Below are 18,096 nucleotides of genomic sequence, written 5' to 3'. Positions count from 1 at the left end.
ACAGAAGGCCCGCTTCTTAAATCCAGCTCTTTCTTACTGACCAAGAGCAAATAATGAACTGAGTCCATTGCTGAAGCGTAGGACAGTTAACCAAAGCTTTCCTCTAATCGTAGAGTTAACGCTTCACGTCTTAGGACATCTCTATGCTTTGCGCAAAACAGCGATCCTGCGAACCAGCGACGAACAAAGTAGCTGCAGAATTCAAGTTCAGCGTTGTGCTGACTCAGCTGCTTCACTGCTGCAGCCCGAGAGGGGCTGCTCAGCCCAAGGGCCAGCCCCAGCACTGCGCTGTGCCCCCAGGTCGCTGCATCTCTTCAGTATGTTATTATTCTTCCTACAGGCTTATCGTGATCAAATTTCAAAATCCAGAGCGCGCCATTTTTTTTGCCTACAGAAAGTCAGGCAAATAAATAGACTGTACAAAATTTAACAACTGAACAGCAAGGGTGAGTTAGAGCTTCCAAGACAGAGGTGCCATTTCTTGCTGCAAAGTTTCAGCTCTGGTTTCTGAAATTCCCTTTCTCAGCACTCACGGAGTGACGAAAATAAGAGTGTCATAGCTTGTGTTTTAAGCTAAACTTTGACAAACTGGGATGTTTTACTGGCTCTGTATTATATACTTTTGTGTGTGGGCACGAAGGTTTCTGAGTCATGCCATATGATCTCTTTTCTGATGGCTCCTAAGGGAAGTGTGTGCTCTAGAACATCACGAGCAAACAGCTCTGCAGCATGCTTGCACTAAACTTCAAGCCAGTTCTGCCTGAGTTCGGCCTATTACAGGAGCTTGTCCTGCGCTTCCAAAATGCCATTTTCCAGACACACCACCCCCCCGGTAACTGCCCTGGGGGCTATAGGACTTGTTCAGCAGTAGCTAAACGCTAAGCTCACCAGTGTGCAGCTGTGTACCTCATTTCCACTCCTGTCCTGTTGAGAAAGCCCCTCAGTACTAGCTAGTGTGCAGCTGGTGACTACAGGTACATCAGAGGATGCCATCCCTCTGGAAGATGGGGTAGGCAAAGAGGGGCACCCAGTGCCTTTCTCCCCCTTACCTCCTTGCAAATAACGTGTGCAGGGAGGGTTCTGGAGAGGCTGGATGTGTCCGTGGGTAGTGGCTTCCCCTTACAGAACTCAGCCTTCGAGCGTTAACCTTGCCTCCCTTCTCTCCCCGCCAATGCCGTAAGAAGCTGATATAAAACAACCCAGTTAAAAGCAAAAAAAGTGGAACAGACCAGCACAAGCATGCAGAAAGCAACCACTTAACTGACAGGGAGGTAGACAAGCTGTGGCATTTGCAAAAATACCACTTTTTAGAGAAAGCGCTTCATAGACCAGCTGGCTCACTTGCTGCATTCGGGTCTGAGCTGCCTTATGGGATTCATTTAAAAGTCTGATATTGAAGCAAACTTTATTCTGCCTGCTCCAGAAACTTTCCCATGGCACATGGAGTGCCGAGGAGGCTCGCGACACATTATCCAGACTGCTTTGGCCTCTTATCAAAGCAGTGCAGACAGCAGAATTTCTCTTTCTCTGTTTAATCAGCTGAAGGAGTTAAAAGCTTGGTGAAATAGCCTAATGGCACAGTTAACACTAGAGACAACTGCAGCTGTGAAAAGACTGTGTTAAGAAACAGGATGGTTGTGGTCTGCTGTAAGAAATAATTTTCCTGTTGACGATTTTTTTAAACAGGAAGCTGAAGAACAAAGCAACATTAGTCTTGGTGCTTTTAATAGGCTTCAGATTTCAAATATTGCATTTAGGATAAGCAGATCGGGCAAGGATAGGGCTTTGTGCGGAGTTTTATGTAAAGGCTGAGAGCTAGAAATACGGAGGACAGGAATACAGCCGAAGTCAGGCGGATGCTCTGAATGTGGAGCTGGCGCTTCTGCGGAGACACCGTAAGGTGTGCGGTAACGCAGCAGAGGACGGATGACGGCACGCTGGTCCGTTTGCAGGACTTTGCGAATGCGTAGGCTTGGCTTCGCACAGTTTCCTCTTTGTCAGTCAGTCTGTCTGTCCGCCCGCCAGCTTCCCCTCTGCTCCGCTTGCTCTTTTGCAGTTACCGGAAACAGTTTCTGCAGTACAGGAGAAGAAAACCTGCAAATGCTAAGAGACAGTGGTAGTGCCTCATGCCACGTTGAGCTCCATGTTTTTTTCTAGATAGTCAGCCAGAGCTAGGGGTGATGTGTCCAACTCTTTTCCAAGCCCTTTTCTCCTTAAAGATTTCAGGCAAAATCCTTTAAAGTCTTATTTCAGAAAAGCTTTCTTCTGAGGAAGATAGCTCAGCAATTTTATTTTCTTACGGGTTTATAGCTGTATTCTAATTCTTTTGAAGCTTAAGCATCTGATAAGACAAATCTGCACTTCTCACCATTTTTTTCTCACACACATATCATGGATCATCTCGGAGCCATTACAGCCTTTGTAGGTGGTGACTCACCTCAAACCCCCACTGCAAATGCCATTTTGTTCCATTCAGAACATTTTCCTAATGCTCATTTCGACTAGCGTGAACTTGATTTGCTCTGCTGGAGTTCTCCTTGGTTTTATCAAAAACAATTAAGTGACTTCAGAAAGTAAGAGCTGTGTATTCTTGTAAGTAACTGCCCCTGCGGACCTCAGCGGTGAGGGTTGTCTGGAGAGTAACCCATGTTCCTGTTCCCACTGCGTTTACCTGTCTTGTGCAAACATGCTATAAGCAGTGGCAAATTGCTGTTCCCAAAGCTCAGGTAAATGGGCAAGAGCAAAGCACATGCTGAAACGCCGTAGCACAGTTAGAAAAAACCTGGAGCCTCCGATAGGCACGGTTCCAGCGACCAGTGTGCCGAAATGCCACAAAAAACCCTCGTGACTTGAAAAAAATTCCACTGTGCTTTTCCTTTCTTTTTTTCTTTTGTTTAGTATTTTTGTTGCAGTGAAGGTCTACATCTCAGGTGTGACCCTCCCAGGACTGCCCTAGATCGGAAAATCTGCTTGGGGTGGAGAAAAGCGGGAGCGTGGCCTCCAGCAGGGAAGTCTGGGAGGGCTGAGCTTTGGCAGCCAGGCTTCTCCCTCTGAGCAGCCTGCGGCTGAGAGGCCGGGCTGCCTGCTTGCTCTTCCTCCTCTGGGCATGACTGTGTGTGCTGCTCCTGAGGAGGAGGAAGGTGCATTCAGAGGTGATGATGGAGCTTGGCGTCTTCAGAGCTACCAAGGAGAAAGGAAGAAGCATGAGTCTTTCCTAGATAGAGCTCTGCTGTTCCACCCTACCTGTAATAGCGTGCATGGCAGGGTATCTTCCAGCAACTTAAGGGCTTTAAAAGATCAGCATCTCTTTTTCCGTATGATCTTTCAGAGATGATGCCTTCCTGAAGTAAGGGTTGATGGTATAGCTATGGGATTATCCTGAAGTACTTCCACAGATTGTTGCATTAAACAGGGTTCAATTTTGTTACTTATTCTTGCATGTGACTATATTGCATTTTTGTGCATTGCTATAGCAATGGATGGGTTTTATATGTGTGCAAAATTCGATATGCATGTCTGTGAGTTTGCATGGCAGTGGGGATCATGTAGGGAGCCCCCATTGAAAGATGCAGCAATTTTGCAGCAATCCCCCCATTGAAGGATGCATTTCCATGCAATGAAACATGAAGTGCTTTTTACTTACTGTTTAGAGCTAGAAACCGTAGCAGATAAACCTGTAAGCTGCTGGGATAGTTTTTAGCTGAGTAGAAAGTACTCCCAAAGGTGACAGATTTATTAATCTCTGGGTCTTATGTGTTTCTGTGTTTTGCTGCGCAGGTTTCTTAGCAAGACCAGACGGAGCTCAGCCTTCCACCATGCCTGTGCCTCCTCCTCCTGCTCCCCCTCCGCCCCCGACGCTGGCCTTGGTAAGTTTTACAGGAGGTAAATGTACGGTATACACTGTCCTCTGTTGCTGCTTGTCATATTGAAAGGGACGTCCAGAGGCACTGAGGTGCGGACGAGGGTATGCGTGATATTTGGGGAAAGCTCTCTGACATTTTCTTTATGGTTGATGATTGATCCTACAAGAGGGACCGTTACTTCCACTCCCTTCCAGTGCCCATATAGATGTCACTAGCCACATTGACTCTCCATCCTCCTCTTCCTCCCACACTGGTGGTTTGATCTAGTGTAGGGATCCTGGGCAGAGAAGCACAGCTCCTCAACAGCTTTTCTAAGTCAGGGGAATTGAAGTTTTGCTCTCCGCTGGCCTTTCTCCAGCCACATACTCCCACCTTCTCCCTTGTCCTACGCTAGGTAGCTTACATGACCCAAGCTGGAAAAAATCGATCCTATTTTTTGAATTTGGTAAGGATAGTTCTTAGCCAGCGTAGCTCCCTCAACCAGCCTGTGGTATCGAAGTACAGGATCCAGTGCTGGCACAGCATGGTGGGTGAGAATACATCGGACCTGACTTAAGTCAGCCTAAGCCAAAAGAGAGCTTGTGCTGTGTTTGCCGTCCGATAGTCAGTCACCTGACTGACAAGAAAGAAAAGGCTTCTTGAAATGCTGTTGTAAAGTACTCGGATATTTCCATCGCAAAACCCTAGCTGGTTACACAGATAGGTTGGGCTGTGCTGCTGAAGAGTCTCTCCCTCATTTTCCACCACAAGCAAGATAGGGAAGCTGTGCGTGGTCTCTCCATGGCAACTCTCACCACCTTTCAGGAGATTTCCATAACACTGATCTGATAAGGTAGAAAGCTTTTCAGGAACTACCATTTCCTAGAAGAAGTAACTACGTATACGTGTATGTGCGCACCTAAGTGTATGTTTGGGGTTTTTTTGGTTCTTTCTTGAAAAACTGTGTCACCAAAACATAGCTGAAAAGAGAGGACCATTGAGACAAACCTCATGCATGTAAAGGTTTTATTGGGTCTATTTGAAGAGGTCTATATTGATGAAGTGGTGATTGCCATTTTAAAGTATTTCCATCCAAAACTAAAATAGTAAATAAAACTCCATCTTTCTTCCGATTTATCCAGAATTTGTATATTAGGAGTCTTCACTACAACTTTCAAGAATGCCCACCTTTTTGTGTCATCAGATTATGTCTGTAATCTGTTCTTGTTCAGTCTCCAAAATGGCAATTTGCCACAGATGTGCCCTGGCTGTAAAAAAAATCAGAAACTCTAAATCTTGAGCTCAAAAAATATGAATTCACATAAAAGTGTCCTGTTTCCAGTGAATAGTGTGGGTTAGAATAGCAGCAGTGTTTGGGGCCTCAGTAACAAGGGCAGCTACCTATAACATCATTCACAAAAACAGACGTGGCATGCTACTCACTGTAGTGCCGTTAAAACAGAAATTGAGGTCTCAGGTAACTACCGCATTTGAGCAGAACTTTGTACCTAGAAGTTGACGTTTATTTTGCCTCCTCATTTTTTATTTTATTTTGCAGGCAAATACTGAAAAGCCATCCCTTAGCAGGTCAGAACAAGCAGGGCGGAACGCTCTATTGTCTGATATTACCAAAGGAAAAAAGCTAAAGAAGACTGTTACTAATGACAGAAGTGCTCCGATTCTAGACAGTAAGTATGATGGAGTTTCTGTACATGTGAATGGTTCTACATATCTGAATGCAGAAAATTATTTTATGTATCATCAGATGAACTGCCATGAGAGAAGTAGGTAAAATAAAATGCCAAAAGTTGGCATGTATAAATTCTCTTCATCATGGATTAAGTCAGCCGAGAAAGCAAGTACTGCTTATGAAATGCAAGTGATGATTTGTGTACTCCCATAAAGCAGTTCACTTTCCCGTTTGCTTAGATCAGAAAACTATGCAAACCCTGTTCGGAGCTCTGCTGAGGAGCTGCAACAGATCAGGCAAACAAAACCCCCGCCGGGACTGAGGAGAGCACAGAGGATAAAGTGGAATTTCAGACTCTGCTTTTACATAAACAGCACAAAACTAAAGGCACCCCTGGCACGACACCATCAGCTCATTAATGGCCCCAGTACCACTTAAAGCAAACGCAGAGCCAGGAGCATAGCCCCAGCTGGCTGTCACTCTGCTGCACGCCATTTTTTTGCCACTCCTGGAGTGACTCAGGGGCGTTATCTTTTTGGCTGAGCCGTGCTGCTCAGCCTGCCCAGCGGTGTTCTGGCACAAGGCAGCAGCTCCACTTACCTGAATGGAGACAAGGTCTCCATCCAGCTGCGCCGTTGCCGTGTCTCACTGTACATCTCGGCAGGAAAAGCCCGTGTAGCAAAGGTAGACAGAACAGAAACAGGAGAAAAGCAAGGAATATGGGCCTGCTACATCGGAGGAACAGCATTTTTTTTGCCTAGGGAGAGAAGACACTTCTACAGACTGATTAGCAAATGTCCCACTCAGTTCAGGTCTGGCCATGCAGTTAAAGGCTGGACTCTGGTAGGAAGACGATGAGGAGAAAAGAAGGAAATGCCCAAAGGAGTGTGACCAAATAAGAATAATAAAAAGACCCAGATACAGTCCTGCAGTTAGCCAGGTACTTAGTTTTTAAACACTTGATTATTATCTCTGAAAGCAAAGTTACACGTTCTACCTATTTGTAATGAGTTAGAGAAAAATAGTAAGGGGATTAAAGGAGAGGTAAACAGTAAGATTAAAATGATGCGGCCTATTACTTTGTTTACATGAATTAACAAATCATGATGAAAGACTAAACCACAGTAGCAGCATTTCTCCAGAGGTTCACAGCCTATATGAGTCAGAGCTGAACTGAGCTAACGTGCTGAAGAACAGCGAAGGGTGATGTGAAACATTCCTCCATGAACACATGCTTCCTCCTTTTTTCTGGATGGGATTATTAGAAGTGCTTTTCATCCACAGGTTTTAATTACTTTAAAGTCAGTGAAATTTTTACCCACCCAAAGTTGTGGAAATCGAGATGCCAAGAAATGAAGCAATTCATCCTCAGCCATGTAGCCTGTCATCTGAGAGCTGATCTCCACAGATATCCCAGCGTGTGGGCCTGCTCATTTTGCAGTGATGCTCTAAATAGGGCTCTTCCCTGCATTTGTAGTTGTGGAAGCACTTTCATTTTACTTTTAGGCTCTCAGTGTTGTCACAGCAGAAATACTGACATTAGAGAGACATGGGAGAGGAAGGGGAAGCTGATAAAATAATTCCTGCCTGTGGGAAAAATTAGCAGCTAATGAGGCTGTCACTGCATTTCTGGACCTACAGGAAAGTAATCAGAAATGAAATCTCTTTGCCCACTAGGCTTTGTTTAAATAAGTAGATGTGTTGCAACAACTTCAATAGTGACAGAGGTCTGTGCATTCCCAGAAGCGACCACCAGAGACACCTCCAAAAGGAAGGACACCTCTGCCGCCTTCCTTCCTCATTTCCCATGAGATTGCCCTATCTCTCTGTTTGCTTATGGAGAAGTGGAGGGGAAGGATAAGAGAACAAAGGTATGAAGAAATGGGAAGCAGCTACAAAGATGCTAACTAACAAAGACAACATGATGTTCTCAGAGGTCCCATCCATGCTCAATTCCAGATTCTCCATAGTGACTGTTTCTCTGCTTTTCCAGTCCAGAGCAGACTAAAGGAAAGTGATGGCTTAATAAAACACAGTGGCTAGGTTTATTGCACCACCTCTTCCATGGTGCAATAGTGGTGCTGATGGTAGCTCTGATGATCCAACCTGAACAAGGACTTGTGTGTTTTGAAAGCTTGTCCATTTTTCCCCAGTTACAAGTGTTGCTCTAATGAGAGAGATGACTTTGCAGAATCAGTCTCGCTTCTCTGCCTAATGTGGGGGATTTTTTTTCCCAACAGAACCCAAAGGACCTGGTGGAGGCGGCGGCGGTGGCTTTGGAGGAGGTGGCGGTAGCAGCGGCGGGGGTTTCGGTGGTGGTGGTGGAAGCTTTGGTGGTGGTGGACCACCTGGCCTTGGAGGCCTTTTTCAAGCAGGAATGCCAAAGCTGAGATCTGCTGCAAGTAGAGATGCAGGTAAGACCTTGCACTTTCAGTGTGAAAAAGTAAATTATGTTGCTTCAAACCTTCATAGCACGACCATAAATTACCTGCTGGGATTGAAAAAGTCTTTGATATCTTAGGTTCTTAGGAAATGTAATTTTCAGCTTGAATCTTGTTTTATTCTTAACACTAGGTTTTATGAGGGAGAAGCGAGACTTGTCTTTGCACTCATCCTCCTAGCTATTAATGAAAACTAAACGTCTCAGCAGTTTTGAATTGCTACCTGTGAAGTACAGTCAGGCAGACTAGGTCCTGCCTTAGTTCTGGGTGTGCAGGACAAGAGGACTCCAGGTTAATTCTCCCTTGTGCACCAGGAAAAAGGATCTACTTTCCAAATGGAAAGTACTTCTGCGTGAGCTCCGCGACAGCATGATTACCACTTGGGGAGTGCACGAGGCATCCCAGCTGGCTGTCGCGCACGCTGCAGCTGGAGGCTTGTCTGGGGCATGCGTTGAATTATTCTGCCTGGCAAAACAGCTGCCCAAAGCCTCGTGCCCTTTGAAACAAAGGAGATCTGGGGCCACCGAGTTTTGTAAGGTTAAGGATGTAGGATTTTACACTTGCTGAAGGACTGGGCAACAGGGGTTCTAGGGTGTTACGAATCTTACGTATCTTACAAACTAGCTTACATGTGTACAAAACAGTGTCTCAGAGCTGGTATTTTCTATTGTGTCACAGTCTATTTTGGGAACTTGTATTAATACAAAAGTTCCTGGCATCACAGAACAGTGCTTCTTGAACTGCAAGGCTGGCTGCATTCTTCCTGATGTGCACCGCACATCCTTAGATAACAGCTACTAGAAAGGGCCGAGAAGAGCCTTTTACGGGACTGTTGTTCCTAAGTGTCATTTAAGAGCTGATTTCTTTGCTTTCAGGTTGATGGTCTCAAATACTTGTTCTTCCTTTCTCCTCTCCTCTCCCCACACCACTGCTTGCTGTGTGAGGGCTGCATCATCACTTGTGTTGTGACTTTGCAGCCACTGTGGTCTCTCACTAGTTGCCCCTCACAAGCATCATGGCGATGCCGCCCGCCGCTCTGGAGCGGTCCCGGTGCTGCTAACTGTTCTGAGGTGCCAAGCCCTGCAGCGTGCATGCCCCATGCCGGGGCTGACCCCCTTACTGTCTGCAGGGCCTCGGGACGCGGCCCGTTAGGAAATGGCCGGCGAAGGCCCTGTCCGATGGATGCTGATGCCCTCTCCTGTGTCCGCAGATGCCGGGGGAGGCCGCCCGCCCGCCCTGCCGCCCGGAGGCCGCTCCACCGCCGCCAAGCCCTTCTCTACGCCCGGCGGCCCGCCGCGCTTCCCGGGGCCGCCCGCGGGGCCGCGGACCTCCGCCTCCGAGCCGCAGAGGAGCCGCATGCCGCCGCCGAGGCCCGACGCCGGCTCCAAGCCCGAGGCCGTGCCGCCGCCGGTGCCCAGCACCCCCCGGCCCATCGCCTCCAGTCTGCACAACAGGGCGTCGCCGCCGGTGCCGGCCCTGAGCCGGCAGCCCAGCCTGGGGCCCTCGCCCCCGCCCTTCCCGGGCAGCCGCGGCGCGGGGCCGGCCGGGCCCCTCCGGCAGCCCGGCCCCAGCTCGGCGTCCCCCTTCTCCGGCCGGCCGCCGCTGCCGCCCACCCCGGGCCGGCCGGCGGAGGACAAGCCGCCGCCCCCGCCGCCCCCCGCCGGGCACAGGCCGCCCGCCGCCCGGGAGGCGGCTCTGCCCCCGCCGCCGCCGCAGAACAGCAAGCCGCCCGTGCCCTCCGCCCCCCGGCCCACCCTCGGCGCCCCGGCGCCCCCGCCACCCCCTAGTAGGCCGGGGCCGCCCCCCGTCCCGCCCGTCCCGGGCGGCAGCGACGAGATGCCACGGCTGCCCCAGAGGAACACCTCGCTGGGGTCCTCCTCGGTGGCCGGCGGCCGCTCCGGGCCCCTGCCCCCCCCGCCCAGCGAGAGGCCCCCACCGCCCGTCAGAGACCCCCCGAGCCGAGCAGGTAGGGAGCCCGGGTGGCGCCGGGGTTGCGGGTGCTGTGCTTTGCAGGGGTGGCACAGGTGGGCACGGTGGGGTGAAGTGACGAGTCTTTATGGACAAGGGAAACTTTCGGTTTGCCCCAGGGCGGCGTTGGCCGTGCCCCTTGGAGGGTAACCCAAAGTCTTCAGCCAGACTGCCCTGACAGAGCCCTGCAGGTGCTTCACCCGCTGCGGCCCAGAAGGAGCAACATCGCGCAGCTTCGGCTGGGGCATCCCCTTTTCACCACGTGTGATGCCCAGAAGCGCTGGAGGAGCAGGACAGGGCGTGGGGAGGCCTTCACTGCTGGCCCGCTGCCCTGCCCGCGCGCTGCACACAGAGCTCTCGGGCACAAGGGATTCCACAGCGGGAAACAAGGGTTCACGGGCATTGCGGTGGCTTAAGGAGAGTCACTGTGCGTCACCAGCCTGCTCACTTGTACTTTTGCAGATCTCGGCAGCTTTTGTTACAATTACTGTAATTAAAAAGGCTTGCAAGCAGGGGGGTTCCCCATTAATGTTCTTTGATGCAAAGCAGCTGTTTTATCTGGCTTCTGCGAGGCAACAGCATTTGCTTTCTTGAGTCAACCGGCGTGAGTTAATGAATGGAGGTTTGCAGAACCCGACCTTCTACGTGTTGGGAGACACAAACACTTACAGCCAAATACAAATTGTTTTAATAAAAGAGCTGGCCAGCAGTCGTTAAATATAATGGCAGTTGTTGCAGCATGACTAACTGTTGTTACTTACTGTATGCAGATTTTTAATGAGACTAAAAATAGAATTGTCTCCTTTGAGTTATTTTATAATGTATGTTGTCCTCTGTGACAGCTATTTTTCCTAACTTTTAGGAATTGCACGTCCTAATTTAGCTCTCCTAATACCTGATGGCTCTCCCTTTGGAGATGAGAGAATTTAGGCACAAAACAGCCAGGCCCTGTAACTTTGGGAAGGGAGAAGCATTGCACAGAAGGCAACGCTGGGAAGATCGATAGGGTTGCCTTTCATTTCGTCTGTTGGAATAATCACCTGGAATCATCTCAAAGCCACCCAGTCCTGGACAATAGAGATGCATGTCATGGGAGCTCCCGCAGCCTACAGCCATCCGGGTTGCTTTCTGGCTCCTTGAACCAGCCTGGATCCCCTGTAGCACAGCACCTGCAGCCACCGCACGGCTACAGAAAATAGTCCCTGAAACCATGCTTTGTGGAGCTGGTTGCTAGCCCAAAGGATGGCACAATGCCAGCGCAGCCTGCAGGAAATAAATCGGAGAAATCTTGTCACATTTGACTGGGAACATGGATCAAAGTTGCAGAGAGCATCTGCAAATATTCAGACACTTCCAAGACCTTCTTCCGTGGTGGCCTCTGCTTCCACCAGTGCTTTCCTGGTTGGTTCTTTTCTGAGGCAGATGATTTTGGCAAATCTGCACTACCTTTCTGTGGCGGAAAGGAAGTTGTAGCAATAAATTATAAACACTCCTATTCTGCAGCAGTTCAATATAGATGATGGGGTTAGGTAGGTTTAGAGAGAGAACAAGCAAAACTATCCTGAAGGTTGCTAAATGCTTCTCATTCTTAGAAATCGTTCCCTGAAGGCAAGCTTTAATAATTTGTAAAAGAAGAAGGAAAAAAAAAAGAAAAAAGCCACAAAGTGCAGCATGTTTCTTGAAGCATGTTTCAATGCTTGTTGCTGGAGACACAGTATCTGCTGCTCTCCTCTTCAAAATGCACAGCTGTAGCTAGATTTCATCAGGACAAGGAAGCATTTCATAAAAATTAACATTAATTGTCAGTTGCCCAACTGTGCCAAACGGAGGTAGTGAGACCTTTGAACACACATAGCCCTCCACACCCTCTGGTTCATCTCCCTGTGTCCTAACCATGGGTACCTCCCTGCTTGGCAGCAGCAGCTTCCTTGCCTTTATTTACTGGCTCTGGTGGGAGAAGTGCCCTTCCCCTGCCCTTGGGACAGCCCCAGTCCAGTGTTACATGGGCTGTGCCTTCGTATTTGACCTGTCGTGTCACCACGCCAGTTACTACAGACACTGGAAATGCCAGTCTATGTGTGAGGTCTGTTTCCAGTTTAGCGGGAGGAGGATATGCTCCAGCTCCCGAAAAACCTGGCACGCAGCACATGTGTATAAAGGAGCAAGCTGATGCCATGCTGCTTAATGCTGCCGCTCCTGGGCTGAATTCCCCTGTGTGCCACCACAGACCCTGGCTGTGACACCCAGAGGGGACTACCCCTGTAGACAAAGAGCCTCTGAGGGTAGCAGAGCTCTTCTCTACACGTCCTCTTGCCTTGCAAAGGTACGTGGAAAGGAAATGCAATAGGGTTTGGACCTCCACAGTACTCTGAATTCCATCTGAAACTTCGGCTTATTGTGGCCAACATAATTTAGAGTGGTTCAAAAGTGGCTTCAAGGACCAGCACCTCTACAGAGGCTTCTGTAGCTGAGTGACATGGGAATATGAGCTTCCCGGATCCCTACTCTTCAAATTGGCACCAACTCCCTAGAGAGCCCTGGAGAGCAGGGAAGTGGGTGCTGAGGGTGATTCTTCCTCAGGGCTGAGGGTCCCAAGCCAGCCCAGTCTCTCCGCTTTCTTAGTGGGAGACTGTGGGACGTGGGCAGTGGCTTACCACCAGCAGAATAACCCCTGGTGCAAACGGCATTTGTGTGTTTGCCTCTTGTCTTGCTCCAGGCCCCGTCCCACCACCTCCTCCCATAAGCAGGAATGGAAGCACTTCAAGGGCTTTGCCCGCTACTCCCCAGCTGCCTTCCCGGGCAGGGCTGGACAGCCAGAGAGGTGGACCACGACCACCGCTTCCCCCAGACCGGCCGAGCTCAGCTGCGCCGCCGCCACCACCACCGCTTTCATCAGCTGTCAGAAACGGCTTCCAGGATCCAGGTGATGGTAAGCCATGCTCCCAGTCGCTTGCCTTCGATAGAGACCGTGTGGCAGCTTTTGGCCTTAATATGTCAAAAAAGATTTGGGACAGAAGCTTTGTTTCTCATGCAAATCTTTGATTTCTGGCCAACAGAGATGTCATTTGGGTCTCGATTAACCCTTCCAAGTCAGAACAGAGTAAATATGCCGTACATAGAGCAGAACTGCAAAATTGTCAATACAGTCTCCAAAATAACCCTTTGAAAAATAGCCTGGAAAAAAAACATATTCACCATGTTTTGCTGTGCTACAATACAGAAATAAGGCCCAGGGGTAGTCTTCTGACTCTAGTATGAATTCAAACCATAGCTACGCTAAGACTCTTTGGAAGTCAGAAGAAGTTAGATGGTGATTCAAAAGCTGAAAGCTGAAAAACTGATGAGGGAAGAGGTTGTCAGAATGTTGCTGAAAATGTCAACTATCTCTCGTTTTGATAGTGTTTATTGAAAGGTGAGGTCCAAGACTGCTGTGTTTTAAAGATTCATTGTGCTTTTCTTTTTAGTTATTTTCTATTTGCAAAGGACAGATAAATCTTTCAGCTAATTATGGGAGGCCAAAATTGGTATTTTTGACATTTATAAGGTTAGAAAAAGCAAGCAGAAAATAAAGCCGTAACTCGTGCTTTTGAAGCATCTTCACACATCAGATAAGGCAGGTGGGTCACAGACACCTTTTTTCCTACACAAGTCATTTGCAGCGTTCAGAACCTGCAGCTCCTTTACACACTGCTTCCTAATTGCAACCACTGGGAGTAAACATAGAAAAACTGGATCCCAGCAAATAACCACATGTACAATTGCTGGGCAAAAGCTACTCAGCTGTTCATTACATTATGCAATGAAATACAACAAGATTGCAAGAAAGTTATGATTGCAAAGTCCTGAAGCAACCAAGTGAAGAAATGAAAAAGTTTAAGATAGCCCACACTTGCTTCCTTGGGCCTCCAAATTCAAGCGCAAAACAGAGTTCCATAAACATTTCCTAGTTTTTCAATCAAGAAACTGATCAGCTTGCTTTGTTCTTTTGAATCGTATACACTCAGTAAGTATGTCAATAGGACCCCGTAGTCTCAAGAGACAGAGTTTCAACTGATGTATTTTCCCGTTGTTGACACTAGTTACATACAAGTTTCTCTGTCATCATAAGTTTTATCATAATGGCCCCTATAAAAATCAAGAAAGAAAAAACACCGCTTATAAGTCAATGATGCTTTTAATGATGCTTTTGAGCTCTGTATATCAATGAAGTATGAATATCAGAAAGTCCTATACCTGGGAACAAAATACTGTTGGGAAGTAGGAGACACTATGCATTTCCGGTAACATGTATACGTGTATGCGTGTATAAAAAAGCAGATCTATTTATGGAAGGGAATGTAGCACTTATTTCAGTGGAATTATGGCCATTTCCCTGATCTGTGATTTTGTGTTAAATTGGTTAAGTGATCAGTTAAAGTTAATAAGAATTTTTATTCTCACACTAACCTAAAGCATCTTCTTCCCTGGCTTCCCAACAGGATGTTGGCTCAATACTGAGCTATGTAAGCATTTTGCACTATAAAATGTATTAAACATGATGTTAATGTCAATTGACTTTCCTGAAGCTGTGTCACAAAACTAATGAGTAAACTGCATGGGATTTTTTCTAGATGAATGGGAAAGCAGATTTTCTTTTCATCCTATATCTGATTTGCCACCTCCAGAGCCATACGTACCCGTGAACAGAAGTTATCCCAGTAAACTAGCAAGAAATGAAAGTAGAGGTAAGTTTGCTCTACCTCTGCTCTTGGAATTTCAGCATATCATCCTAAAAACAATGTGGATGGGGAAGAGACTGGATGCTGAGGTTTCAAAACTTCTCAGTCTAACAGCCTGGTAACCCTTCCCCATCACACAGAAGGAGCTAAATGTAGGTTCACAGGGGCAAGCCCTCTTAAACTTGTATTTGAGGGGGGAATTGTTTGGTTTTTAAGTTGGAACATGTATTCTAAGAGACCACCTCTGCCACTATAGTCAGCCCCCTTCTGCTACAGGCAGTCAGAACCACGGAATCCCCTAGCACTTCCTCTTCATTTCACATCTAAATTCATGCTCAACTCATTTGTTCTTGTGCCAACATCATCCTTGAGGTTAGTTATCCTCCCTCCTTGGCGTGTTAAAGCCCTAATATTTTTTAAGACAACAGTTGTATCCTCCTCTGAGCTTGTATTTTGCAGAGCTGATTAAATCAGGATGTACCACACTCTGCTTCCAAGCTGTGTTCCCTGATCATCAGGGTTGCTTCTGTATACATTTCAGTTTGATTTTGTCCTTTCCAATCAATGTTACATGCTGTTTCAGTTCAGGTCTCAACCACGTCTTGTACAGCAGCATAAAAGTTTCCTATCTTCATTAGTGGTATTTTGCCTGATACACCCAAGGATCAATTTACTTCTTTCACAACCAGTGTCACTGGTCATCGGTGGCTCATAGTTATCCTATAATCATCAGTACACTCAGATGTTTCTCTCTCTCTCTCTCTCTCCTGTTTCCAAATGATGAGGTTTTGGTTTGGAGCAGAAATTCCTGTTAGTCTCTGACCCTTCACTTTGCCCTGTTAGCTTTCATCCCATTCATATTAGTCCACAAAGAGAGGCAAAGGAATACATGCATTTTTTTATGTTTCCTTTCATGAGTTTGCAATGCGAATCTTCATATAGGGAAAAACATGAGGAGCTTTGAAATGTTACTGTATTTGGAGCTTGCCACTTTCATTGAAATTTGCAGGTGTTGCAAGCAGCACTGAGAAGGCATGTGTTCACATCAAATAGTAAGGCAAACGAGCTGTCAGTCTTTTTGGGGAAGGGGACAAATGACTAAAATACATATGCTTTCCAGACATTTGGGCATAGCATTAGTTAAAATCTTTCTTTTACACTGTTTGAAGTTCTGATGTTGATTAATAAACTAACCAGAAACTCTACAACGATTTTTTAGTGAAATGGCGATTTTACTAATGAGTGAATGAGTAGAAAAATGAGTAGATCTTCATCAGTTACTGAATTAATGGCTTGGATGTAAAATACCACTTTAAAAGAAACCAGGAGGAGTAACACAAAAAACTTTCTTTCTCTTTTAGGTGGCTCTGGCCGAAAAGAAAGAGGTGCCCCCCCGCTTCCGCCTATACCAAGGTGAAATGGGTTCTGGCCCATCTTTGGGCAACGTCTGTTTTCCAGTTTCCTTCGAGTCAGCTCTCCTCTGCACATCATTGGAAAGTTGTCTGTTTTGCTTTATTTCCACTTTTGGCTTGTCAGCTGGAACAAACTTCAGTCTCTATTACAGAAGTAATAGATGCAGCTTATGAACTATAGTTGCTCAAAGCTATAAATTTTATTTGCTTATACTGCAGGCTGTCATGAAAGGCATTTTGTGGAATATACACAACATACGTGCATCGTGCTTACCATGTCCAGCCCTGTCCCCTTGAGAGATCCACGGGAGGTCTGGCTTTGCATTTAATGAGAGCTGGAACAAAGCTGTTTCACTTTGGGTACAGTGGCTGTATTATTTGAATTATAAAGTACGATCTATTTGCTGTTTAAAAAACAGTTGCTGGGGAAAACCGTGTAGCCAAGAGTCCCCTGGATCCTTCTTTGCATGCCTAACTTGGCCCGTCTGCTTCTGCAAGCCATAGACCTTGGTGACCAAGAGATCATCCTAAACCTTTTCACTTCAGCTTAGCCAAGCAAATCTTATTTTAAATGATAGCACATCCTGTCTCGAGGATGGAGTGTGTCTGGCCTTGTTTTTATCTGCGGAGAATCTTCCAAAGAAAAGCACAAGTGAAGAATTCAGCAGCATAAAAATACCTTTTTTTTAAATCCCTCTTTCCCTGTCTTTAATAGTGTTATGCTTTTAGTCACTCAGTTCTTTCCTACTCTGATGGGGACAACCCACAGTCACCTGTGTCCTGGGTTATTGTAATGCCCTCTACCTGAGACTACCTGCGAAGAGTCCTCAGAAAGTAATCTTGGTGCAAATGCAGCAATTATTGTAGTTGCATGCTCCTGTAAAGCATCGCCAACACCAGTGCTCCACGGACTGCTTTCCAGTTGTTTCTTTGGTACAAGTAAATGGTGTGTTTTAACTTAAAAAGGTTCCTGGGGCTTAGGTCACAAGTCTCGGATCGTATTTGACTTGTGTTACAGTAGAGCAGCTGAGGTCAAAAATGTGCATAAGTGGAAGCCCTTTGATGTAGTGAGGAGGTCTGGCATTTGGGCGTTCAGGTGGGAGCATCAGCTCCGAAATTTGCTGTCTGCACTGGTTCGAGAGAAATGGGAAGATTTGGCCTTCTGAGTTTACCATGAAGCCTGTCCTTTCAACCTTTGCTGAAAGGAGCCTCCGCAGAGAGCTGCAAGGCTTATATTAGCAGAAGAGAGAGTAAAGTACTCTAACGTTGTGACAATTGGTTAATATGTTTAATGGCTTTTGAATTTTGAATATGAGAAGGGAGTTCATGGTATGAGTGCATTTTACAAATGGATCTAAATGCATATAAAATGCCTTTGGAAATTAGAGGAAGATTATAATTTTGAATTTGAAATATTGCTGAATGATAGCTCTTTGTTAATTGGACTTCTAAAGGTTAGCTCTGAAAAAGTTCTCCTCTGTCTCCTCAACAGTTTCTCTTCAGGGTACTCCTTGGTATCCCTACCAAGCCTGTATCAGCAGCCATGCTGCACAGGGTGTTGCTCAAAAAAGAAAATAATAGAAAAAAGAGTCGTGTAGGTTAAGAAAATGTTTCTCTAGCATGGGAGACATGATCCTAAGTACGGTCAGCGGCTAGAATGAGGTCAGGTCCTTGAAGATCTAGGGAATTTAGCTAAAGAGAGTCTGGACCCCACTGAAGTGGTTGTGCGTAGGGCTTTTGGCTCGGTCAGTGGGTGTGGAGGGGCGGATCCCCTTTCTGCCTGACAGCCTGGACAGTCACTGTGAAGGGGATGAGACAGAGTTGGATTTGGCCAGATCAAATTTAATTTAGCCTTTTCAGTGTTTGTTTACAAAATCTTGTTAGCTGTGATAGCGTTTGATTATGTACCTGGTTTTTACATTTTTATATCTAATGACCTATTTTAAGTTACTATTTATGGTCTTGAACCTGCAATCAAATGCGCAGGCGCAGGGATGTATCTGCATCTAATTGCAGGATCGTGGC

At 46.8% G+C, this 18,096-nt stretch overlaps 1 protein-coding gene across 2 annotated transcripts; it reads left to right on the top strand.

Moving 5' to 3' along the window:
- Positions 1-3,815: 3,815 nt before the first annotated feature.
- On the top strand, positions 3,816-16,076 carry WIPF1 (WAS/WASL interacting protein family member 1; the record flags this gene model as incomplete). Of its 2 annotated transcripts, XM_082001141.1 has the most annotated exons (7): positions 3,816-3,866; positions 5,401-5,530; positions 7,773-7,946; positions 9,184-9,939; positions 12,658-12,870; positions 14,552-14,665; positions 16,021-16,076. In XM_082001141.1, 7 exons carry the CDS (start codon positions 3,816-3,818, stop codon positions 16,074-16,076), a joined length of 1,494 nt encoding a protein of 497 aa, XP_081857267.1. The 2 variants fall into 2 exon arrangements, with proteins under 2 accessions (XP_081857267.1, XP_081857268.1); XM_082001142.1 differs by lacking the exon at positions 7,773-7,946 and having other exon boundaries at positions 5,401-5,534; positions 9,392-9,939.
- Between the last annotated feature and the right edge of the window lie 2,020 nt (positions 16,077-18,096).

This window comes from Phaethon aethereus (genome assembly GCF_964289735.1).
Source record: "Phaethon aethereus genome assembly, chromosome: 6".
In the NCBI taxonomy this organism is placed as follows: Eukaryota; Metazoa; Chordata; class Aves; order Phaethontiformes; family Phaethontidae; genus Phaethon; species Phaethon aethereus.
Note: the sequence above shows the minus strand (reverse complement) of the source record. Positions and strands in the feature narration are given on the sequence as shown.